The sequence below is a fragment of the Heliangelus exortis genome, chromosome 2, assembly GCF_036169615.1.
Source record: "Heliangelus exortis chromosome 2, bHelExo1.hap1, whole genome shotgun sequence".
Lineage (NCBI taxonomy): Eukaryota > Metazoa > Chordata > Aves > Apodiformes > Trochilidae > Heliangelus > Heliangelus exortis.
The window spans coordinates 102,062,434-102,072,461 of record NC_092423.1 but is presented as its reverse complement, the minus strand read 5'-3'; the positions used below and the strand labels follow the sequence as shown (position 1 = coordinate 102,072,461).

General features: G+C 42.5%; 1 protein-coding gene across 3 annotated transcripts; it reads left to right on the top strand.

Annotated features, from left to right (window-relative positions):
- Positions 1-2,143: 2,143 nt before the first annotated feature.
- On the top strand, positions 2,144-9,316 carry LOC139793093 (myosin regulatory light chain 2, smooth muscle minor isoform). 3 transcript variants are annotated; one of them, XM_071737235.1, is made up of 4 exons: positions 2,144-2,534; positions 7,053-7,250; positions 7,478-7,639; positions 8,822-9,316. In XM_071737235.1, exons 2-4 carry the CDS (start codon positions 7,067-7,069, stop codon positions 8,992-8,994), a joined length of 519 nt encoding a protein of 172 aa, XP_071593336.1. In that variant the 5' UTR covers positions 2,144-2,534; positions 7,053-7,066; the 3' UTR covers positions 8,995-9,316. The 3 variants fall into 3 exon arrangements, with proteins under 3 accessions (XP_071593336.1, XP_071593337.1, XP_071593335.1); XM_071737236.1 differs by lacking the exon at positions 2,144-2,534 and adding an exon at positions 2,998-3,149; XM_071737234.1 differs by lacking the exon at positions 2,144-2,534 and adding an exon at positions 5,337-5,484.
- The last annotated feature ends 712 nt before the right edge of the window (positions 9,317-10,028 follow it).

Sequence of the window (10,028 nt, the reverse complement as noted above, 5' to 3'; positions counted from 1 at the left end):
TGTACATTTATTTCAATTTGGGATAAGCTAAAAAACTATTTTAGAATATGTCATTAAAATAAATGCAAATGACTGAGTTAACATTGTATCAGGTTTTGAAGGAACATTTTTATGGAAAATTATTTATTTCACTGTGGGATAAAAATGCAACCTCTAACAGATCAAAATCCCCCTTCCTTCTCTTATCAAGGTTAACTCTGCCAAATTATGCATCAGTTTTGCCACTGACTCCAGCAGAAGTATTGGACTCTGGAAACATAAGAAAAAAAGATTTAAAACGGTGATTCATAACAGGCACTAGTTTCATATGTATCACGAGGCATACCCATTTCTGGGTCACAAGAGGACAGGTTGTCTCAGAAACGTGTGTGCTGGAGGTCAGGGGCTGCCTGCTGCCATGCAAAAACCTCATCCCAAGCAGGAGGCCTGCAGTGTCCCACCAGAGCAGGAGGGAAACACAGGTGTGACAGGAGCCACCCTGCTTCCTCATCAATGAAAAATATTGCAGGTGGCACCAGCACAGGCGAAAACCGTTAAAGAGGGAGACCTTTTCCCTGCCTCAGCAGCTCCTGGTGCTCCCCCAGCAACCTTCTCCCCCAGCCAGGGTAGCCCAGCAGCACACAGCCCCACATAGCTGCCTGCCTGCTCCCTGCCTGGGCTGCCCCATCACAGATTCACGGAGTGGTCTGGGCTGGAAGGGACCTGAAAGAGCATCTGGGTTCAACTCCCCTGCCACAGGCAGGGACACCTCCCACTAGGCCCGGCTGGATGGGGCTTTGAGCAACCTCGTTTCAAATGCTTCTCGGGAGGGGACAGTTCACTCTGTTCAGAACTCCTATTTCTCTCAGCAAAGTAGACTTTAATTGTGCCCAGGTGTGCCCAGGTAGCCAAGAAGGCCAATGGCATCCTGGCCTGTATCAGGAACATTGTGGCCAGCAGGTCCAAGGAAGTGATTCTGCCCCTGTACTCAGCGTTGGTGAGGCCACACCTCGAGTCCTGTGTCCAGTTCTGGGCCCCTCAGTTCAGAAAGGATATCGAGGTCCTGGAGCAGGTCCAAAGTAGGGCAACTGGGCTGGTGAAGGGACTCGAGCACAGATCCTATGAGGAGAAGCTGAGGGAGCTGGGGCTGTTCAGCCTGGAGAAGAGGAGGCTCAGAGGAGACCTCATCACTCTCTACAACTCCCTGAAAGGAGGGGGTAGCCACGTGGGGGTTGGTCTCTTTTCCCAGGCAACTCTCAGCAAGACAAGAGGGCACGGTCTCAAGTTGTGCCAGGGGAGGTTTAGGTTGGACATTAGAAAGAATTTCTTTACTGAGAGGGTGATCAGACATTGGAATGGGCTGCCCCGGGAAGTGGTGGATTCTCTGTCCCTGGAGATACTTAAGACCGCGGCACTCAGTGCCATGGTCTGATAACCGCAGCAGTAGTGGATCAAGGGTTGGACTTGATGATCTCTGAGGTCCCTTCCAACCCAGCCAATTCTATGATTCTATGATTCTAATACACCTGAGGCCTCTGGCTACCTGCTGCACCTGCTGGCATTGGCCAAGGCAGGTAAAAATTATTCCCAGGTGGGATGACATATAGACCACAAACCAGCAGAAGCCTGTTTCCTTCATAAGCCAGGCCAGATAAGCAGCCTTATCATCTCTGAACCCAAAACAGGCACATAATTAATTTCTTAAAAACAACCTTCCAGACATACCAGCTCCATCACTTAATGAGCAACAACCTGATGCATTGTATGGCAGTCCAGTAAAATTTACTTTAGCATTTTATTAAATGGGTTACTGGCTCCTCTGCACCACCAAGGACATCCTGGACAGTCAACAGCTAACGCGGTTGATTTTTCTGTCAGAAAACGGGAAACGCTCAGGCCTGTGGCGTTTTATGAGGCAATTACAACTTAAATGTAAAAAACCAAACCAAAACAAATAGAACACCTCCAGGAGAGGCGGTACCGGGGGTTTGAACAGTAGTTGTGACGCCACGGGAACCGGGAGGGCTGTGCGGACCCCAGGGGACAAGGGGACGCGGCCACCCCCAAGCACCGTGCCGGGCGGGGCAGAGGGAGAGGTGATAACGGCCCCACCCATGGCGCGAGCAGGAAACTCCCGCCGTTGCCTTATTAGGGCAGACGCGGCGCTCCCTCGCTCGTGGAATGCGGTGACTGCACCGCGCTGCACCAACTCTCCGCTCAGTCGGGGGACACAGAACGGGGCGGACGCCGAGACAAGGAGTCTTGACGCTTTTCGTCTACGAAGGGCAGAGAGACCCCGAGCGAAAACGCAAAATAATTGTGATTGCAAAATAAGCAATCACCTCCGAAGCTCTTCACCCTCTCGGCGCGGTTTGTGCCGCCTCGTCGGGGTAGCGAAGAGCCACCTCCCCCCTCCTCTCCGCGGAGATGGTCTCGCCCACGCCTTCCTTCCTCTGGGCCGGCGGGGCGGTGGCCGCTCGCTCTCCGGAAGCGCCGTTTCTGCCCAAGCCGCGGCTGTTGCGATCGGACCAGGACCCGCTTCCCGTAACCCTCAGGTGAGGCGCTGGCGCAGAGGGGGAAAATGGGAGTCTCGGCGGCCGCCCGCGGCGTCTGGAGCCGTGGACCAACGAGAGGCTTAGGGGCCGGGGGCAGCGTATGGGGCGGGGCCGCCTAAGGAGTCGGGCCGGGGGTCGCTTGCGGCGTCACCCCCTGAGGGGCAGCCCACCCTCGGCCTCCGCTTCCCCGTTGCCGCTGGAGCCATGCGTGCCTCTCCGTTACCCGGGAGCCGCCCTGCGCGGCTGGGGCCGGAGCGGGGGACACCTGGCTGGGTGGTGGTCATTGGCCCGCCCTGTGCGCTGGGCGGTGGGGTCTGACCGTGGGCACCGGCAGCAGCTCCCTCTGGCACCACCGCTTTGTCCGAGGGGATCGGCTGCCTCCCGGCCCCATCGGCCCTTTGCAGCCACTTCCCTGACATGGTTGGAGCAGGGGAAGGGCAGCTCTTGAAGTCTCTTGAAGAGGTTGCGAGAGCAGGAGAGGTCGTGAGTCTGTCCGTGCCTGCTGAGGGCTACTGTTGCTATGGCTGTACCAAAGCTGTTAGGAATATAATATTGGTTTCCATGCTGTAATTTATAGACAGAAGCTTTGTTGAGTTACCAGAACTAGATTTTGAGGCAAGTTTGACTTCTGTTACAAAGATTTAGGAAAACTTACTCATGTGGAGTGCGTTAGGGTGGCCTTAAAGACAAGATGCGATTGCATAGTTTGTTAGGGTTTTTTATTTAAGTGTAATCTGTACTTTATTGAGCTTTGCCATAGATCTGATGGGCTGCCTTGGACTTACCTCTTCCTGCTACTACCCAGGCTGTGATGGAAGAGTGGTGGTACCGGATGCTTGAATTGATTCCATGGTCAGAACTTGGGAAGTAGCTTTGAGGATGACTTTTGAATTTGGTCATTTAAGAGGTGACCATCATAGCCTAGTTTTATAAAGTTCCCAAATAATTGGCAGTGTTGAAATGTTAGTCAGTACTAAATTTTATGTAGAGACTTTACCGGGTGTGGGTTTTATTGTGCTTTTTGGTTTATGGTGGGGTTTTTTGTTTTGTTTTAAGTGATACACATTCTCAGTCACTACAAAACCACTGCTGGAACACGAGGCTGTTCTCTGAAGCTTTACTTCTGGTCACTGACCCGAAACAGATCCAACTTGCACCATTGTTAGTGCATTGTAAAGTTTCATATCTTGTCTGAGTTCTGTAGTTGCTCAGTTTTGTCTCTTAGGGTTTATCTTTTTCCCAGAGGTATGGAGCAAAAGATGACTTCCTGTGATTCTGTAGTTTGATGCCCCTTGCTCTTGCTCAACTAAGCAAATGAATGTACATGTCCAAGCAGCATAGTTCTATTACTACTCTAGCCCAGTGAGTTCAATTTGTCAATTTTTTTAATTATGTGAAAGTCTTTCCAAATAAAGGCCATGTTTTTGGAAGTATCTGATAGTCAGTCTTACAGGCAAGACTATATATTTGAAGTTTCTGGGACAGTTTCCAAAACAAGGCCCAGACATTCAGTCCATCATAACATTATACAGCATATATTAAATCTGTCAGTCCTGACTGGTACTGTTGAATGAATATTTCTACATTCATCTTTTAAAATTCTATTTTCACCCTATACTTGCCCTATTTCAATTATAAAAACATTTTCTTTTCAAATAAATGACCTGGTGGGTTTATCAGAATAAATCCTATTTTCTCTAAAATTAGTGGGTCCAGTATTTGACTCAAGTGAGGTAAGCTCTTTCTCATTACATTTTTCATTGTTGTACACAGAGAGGTAACACCTACGTGTAAATGCTTCAAACTTTTTCATTCTAAGTGGATTTCTTTGGCTAACTTGATTAATATCCTTGTTTTTTCTGAACACATTCTAGTTTATAGCCTTCTTTCTAATAGAGTTTTCCAGAGTTGAGTGCAGTGTGTCATGCATAGCTACACCAAACTTGTACTGAAAGGCTCTATGATCTCGATACCTAATGTTTTTCTGTGTGCAGGCTGACAGGTTTCTTCAAGTGTGAGTTGTGCCTTCTGTATTCTGTATGGCTGCCTCCCACTCCTGGTTGAGAGAAACAGAAAATAGTAACACAAGCATGGGCAAATTTTTCATCTTCTCTAGTACAGTATTCTGATATGGCAATTTTGGGAGCATAGTTGTTAAAAAGAGGCTTTTTTCCTATCGTGTAGCTAGAGTTGGCAGTAGTCTGGTTTTGTTGTCTTCTCTCAATTAGAATTGCACCTGATAGAATGGCAGGTAGGGACTTGCTAGGAGCACTGCCTTACAAAATCAAATTGTAGAATGTCAGGTTGGAAGGGACTTCAAAGATCATCTGGTCCAGCCCTTCTAATATTATTGTTTATACAAGATGTCTCCTGTATAAAGTAAAATTTTTAGTTAACTTTGAATGGGCCATATCCCAAAAACTCTGAATTACTTCAGAGAACAGTTATTGAGAGATTGTTTGACTATTTTGGGCAGTGGCACTTTCAATCGATAATTCAGAATTTAACATTTCCTTACCTCGGTAAAAACCCTCATTAAGTAAAAGATTGAAGTTTTGTACAACCCTTGACTGCAGCTTGAAAGCAAACCACCTTTATTGTCAGCTGTCTTCATAAATATCTCGTTGTCAGGAGTTCATATTTATTTGTTTAAATGGTGTTGGAGTCCAGACATCTCAGTTAGCTTGTGGTTAGTGAATGCAATGAAGAGAACTTCAGTGTTGCTGAATGATGTGCAGTTGCATTTCATAGGCTATTTTTAGTTCAGGACGTAATCACTTGTTTTATACGTCAGAAGAAGGTTGTATATGCACATAGGATTTAAAAGTGTGGAATTAGCAGGAGAAAATCAGTAAGGCTCGTAGACAGACTGAGAAGGACGTAACCATGGAATATCCTTTTATGATCCAGATGCTCGGTGCAGCGTGTAACATATCTGATAAAAAGCAAGGTAAAATGCCTTTTGTTTAATTAAAAAAAGAGATTTGGTTTTTGCCTGAGTAGGGGATTGGACTATGTGAAGGAGTTATTTTGCTTAATTTTACTGTATTTTTTAGCAGAAAATACAGTAACTTTGACAAAGTTCTCTAAGAAACTGTTAGAACTATGCTGTGACTGTGATTGGAATTGCATTTCTGATCAGATTTTTTTTTTTTTAAGTTACAAAATGGGGTACTTAGTGTAAATTTCAAAATGTTGGCATTCTCACTACAGCTGAAGCTTAGATTTGTCTTCCTTCAGGACACTTGCTGCAGGTGCTTCCTGTAAAATTCAAAATCCGGGATAGAAGGAAGCTGGTTTGCTGAACAGTTGTTTTCGGCATAATAAAAGATCATAGCAGCATGGATTGCTTGCACAGATAAAACCTAAGCACAGAGGTGCATAGACTTTTAAGCATAGACTTTTTGAAGCAACATTAAACAGGGTCTGTCTTTAATCCAGTGGCAATGTTGAGGAGGTCTTTGTATTTCGGTGAATGACTCGGCTTTTAGCGTGTGTGCTATCCACTGTAGCTGAACACTAAATATATCTTCCCAGCTAAACAGAAGCAATTACCTTGAAAGCCTTACTTCTACCCTGATTATGGGTGTTAGAACATAAACTACTGTGCTTATTTCTTGACTGCTCAAGGGAAGCAGTGAAATTTGTATATTTGTGATACATGGAACTATGTATTCTATGAGAATATACAAATGTTTTTAAAGGTTGCTGACCTAAAAGAAACAATCTTCAGATTTTTAGAACTATTATGTCATTAATTCAAACAAAAACATGCTGGCATATGTACTGTGTTTCTTTGTGTAAGAAAATAGTGCTTTTGAACCAAGTTAGTGTCCTTTTCCTAACACAGAGTCCTCTGGTTGACTTTGGTGAAGAACTCTATAAGGGATTCTTTGGCAGATCTCTCTCCCTGTCCTAGCACCATGCAGTAACCTTCACAAAAACATTAGGCTCCTGTCAGGGTCAACCTGTGTCCTGAGACTTGCTGCTCTTATTCTAACAAAATGCTATTCAGAGTGTAAACCAGAATACATTTGAGTCTTTCCCCCCCCCCCCCCCCCCCAAAAAAAAGCTAGTTTTGCATAACTGGTTGATTTATTTAACCACTACATACTAGGTTAGCAGCCAATATCCTATGTGGTAGGGTCAACAGAGTCTCCTAAACTGAATAGTATGTAGTCATCTTAATTTGTGGAAGATGGAGGTAGTGTACTGAACCAGCAATAAAAGTTCATTTCAAGAACTACTATTTGATTTTTTTTATTTTTTTTTTTTCAATGTAGATTGCTATTGGCCTACAGTGCCAATCTCAGAAACCTGGAAGACATTATGTTTAATAGTAACTGAATTTTGAATGAAAAAAAATAGAGCAGAAGATTTTAAAAAAAAAAAAAAAAAAAAGTACTTTAGGATATTTGCTTATAACATGCCACGGATAAAGGAATACAAAATTCCTTCCCCAATTACTGATAATCTGGTCTAATAAGGCTAAAATTTGGTACCTTTCTCTCTCCCTAGAACCAGCAGCCAACATGTCGAGCAAAAGGGCAAAGACGAAGACCACCAAGAAGCGCCCTCAGCGTGCCACTTCCAATGTATTTGCAATGTTTGATCAGTCACAGATTCAGGAATTCAAGGAGGCCTTCAACATGATTGACCAGAACAGGGATGGCTTCATTGACAAAGAGGACTTGCATGATATGCTCGCCTCCCTTGGTAATGTCTGAGAAAGGGAAGGGGGTTCTCACACTTAGTGATATAGCTGATAATTCTGTCATGTATAAATAGAATAATACAACACTTGCTAACCCATTGTTCTGAGATTTGTTGCCATGACTCAGGTGTGACTAAATGTTATTAAAATGCTCTTTTTAAAAATTAATTATTTTGCTCATATAGCTGATCTTGATACTTTTCAAAGATAGATGTATATTTATTTGTAGGAAAGAATCCAACAGATGAATACCTAGATGCCATGATGAATGAGGCTCCAGGACCCATAAACTTCACGATGTTCCTCACAATGTTTGGTGAGAAGTTAAATGGCACAGACCCAGAAGATGTAATCAGGAATGCTTTTGCTTGCTTTGATGAAGAAGCAACAGGTATGTGGGTAAAATATCAATCTATGTGTATTACTTCTGCCTACTTTTGTAATAATAAATACTTGAATTTGTAGAATTGTCATTAATTTATTAACTCAAAGTTGTGATTTCTGCAAACTAAAAATCATACCATGTATCTTCAGCAGCTGAAATTACCTTTTCAAGCACTATACAACTTAAAATCCCAAACTTCAGTTGTGTTGTTCTAGATGGCAGGAAAGCATGTTACAAATCAAGATGTTGATTGGAAACCATGGTCTTAAAGTTTTCCTAACTTAAAATTTGGATCAGGTGCAACTTGTATAAGGGAAATCCTCATCTTCAAAGCTGTTGTGCTTTTCTGAAGAAGGGGTTTTCTGTCAGCAACTTGTGTCCACCTTCCCTTTGTTAAGCTGCACTTAATGGACAGGAAGAATTAATGCAAGAAAACTTGTGTGACTCAGAAAAGAGCTGATGGAAGTTAAGTTGAATGAGTTACCACAAGTTATATAAAGCTGCTTGTTTAACAAACAGTGCAAAAAATGTATTCTTTACAACCAGTGTAGTAAATCTGAGTTCTGTCAAATTTTAGGTAAATTTGAAATATTTCAAAGACTTTAAATTGATCTATGTTTTGTGCACTTGTTAAACATTGGTAGTCAAGTTCCTTTTTTTTTTTTTTTTTAGTGGTTTTTCATAAGGAATGTTCTGCACAAATGATTCTCCTTTGTGTAAAACATAGAGTTGTTAGAAGGCTCTCAGTATACTGGGAGTGTAGCCCTGATGGTACAAAGAAGGTCTGATATGAATTTGTCAGTGTGTGTATATATACATGTTTTTTCTTTTTCTTTGAAACAACAGACAAATTATAAAATGGCCTTTACTTGAAGAAGCAAGGCCATGGAAATCAAGGACATGCTCTAGTGGGTATAGTGGGTTTTTTTTCTGGGCTAGCAGTTGAACTTTTTGATCTTGAGGTCTTTCCAGCCATGAGAATTCTGTGGTTCTGTGACTAAGAGGCTTGATTTGATTGAATACTTCTAATTATACAGTAATTATATTAATAGGCTTTAGCAGCCTTGTTTTCATGTAGCAACAAAGACTGTAGGTCTCTTACTGAAACAATTCAAAGGAAGAAATCACCCATCTATTAGCAGATGAATGTAAAACTTTCTCTTAATCATCTCTTGCATTATGTTGTAGGGTTCATCCAAGAAGATTACCTGCGAGAGCTGCTGACAACAATGGGAGACAGGTTCACAGATGAAGAGGTAGATGAGCTGTACAGAGAGGCACCCATTGACAAAAAGGGGAATTTCAATTACATTGAATTCACACGTATCCTGAAACATGGAGCAAAAGACAAGGATGACTGAGCAAATCCGAATCCCTGCGGATGATCTCTACTTCACATTTATGTTTATTTTTGAGGGTTTCTTCCTGATAGAACTCGTTGCATGCATTTAGCTTTACAGCTTTTGCCTTTCTCAATGTATTATCTACTCCAGGCCACTTAGGCACATTTGCACCTGTATAATCAGACTGGAAGTGGGGAGAATACTGAGGGAAAGGATATGGGGACAAAGATCTATGGACTTGATAGTCCAGGAAAAAAATCTCAATGTTTCTGGTTTAGCTGGATTTTTACATTTTTGTAACTAATGCCATTTTGAAATAAAGATTGCTATATAAATAAAATACCTTTTCTTTTTTTTTTAAGAATGACATTTCTAGTATGCATTTACAAATGCAGGCATGTTAATTATTTTATTTACATATGCATATCAAGCTCAAAACCTCAGTTTCTTAATGTTCTGTTCAGTGTCCTGGTTCTGAAAGGCTCCTAGCAGTATGTGCTGGTGTCTTCAGAAATACAGCTGTACACATATTTTAATGTTAGACATCACTTCAAAACCCTGGTGTTACTAGTTAGCCAAAGAAATGGGGAACATATTTGTACTTAATAACCAGCAGAAAACATTTATGGCTCTTAGGCAGGTATCATGCACAGCTTTTATTTTTTTTTAATATTGATCATTTTGTAGCAATATTCTCATGTCAAAAGTTTGTGTTCCTGATTGCTAAGTTTTTATGCTGGCAACAAGTGGGGAAATGGGTTTGAAGCAAGCAAGAATTGCATGATGCTGTTGTCCTGAATACCAAGAAAAAGGGAAGTTGTTCCCTAAGTTCTTAGCATGCCTGTGTCCTTCCACATCTCATTCTCTTGGCTACTGAAAGCTGAAAAGCGTTAGGAGAATTTACCTTGCCTACCTACTTAGCAATCAAAGTGATGATCTTTTATCACAGACTGTGCCCTGAGCTATTTCACATGTCCTAAGAAACCAAGGAACAGGAATGTTCCTTCAGCTAAAGGGCTTGTAAAGTCTGGGACAGCATATACTGTAAGGAA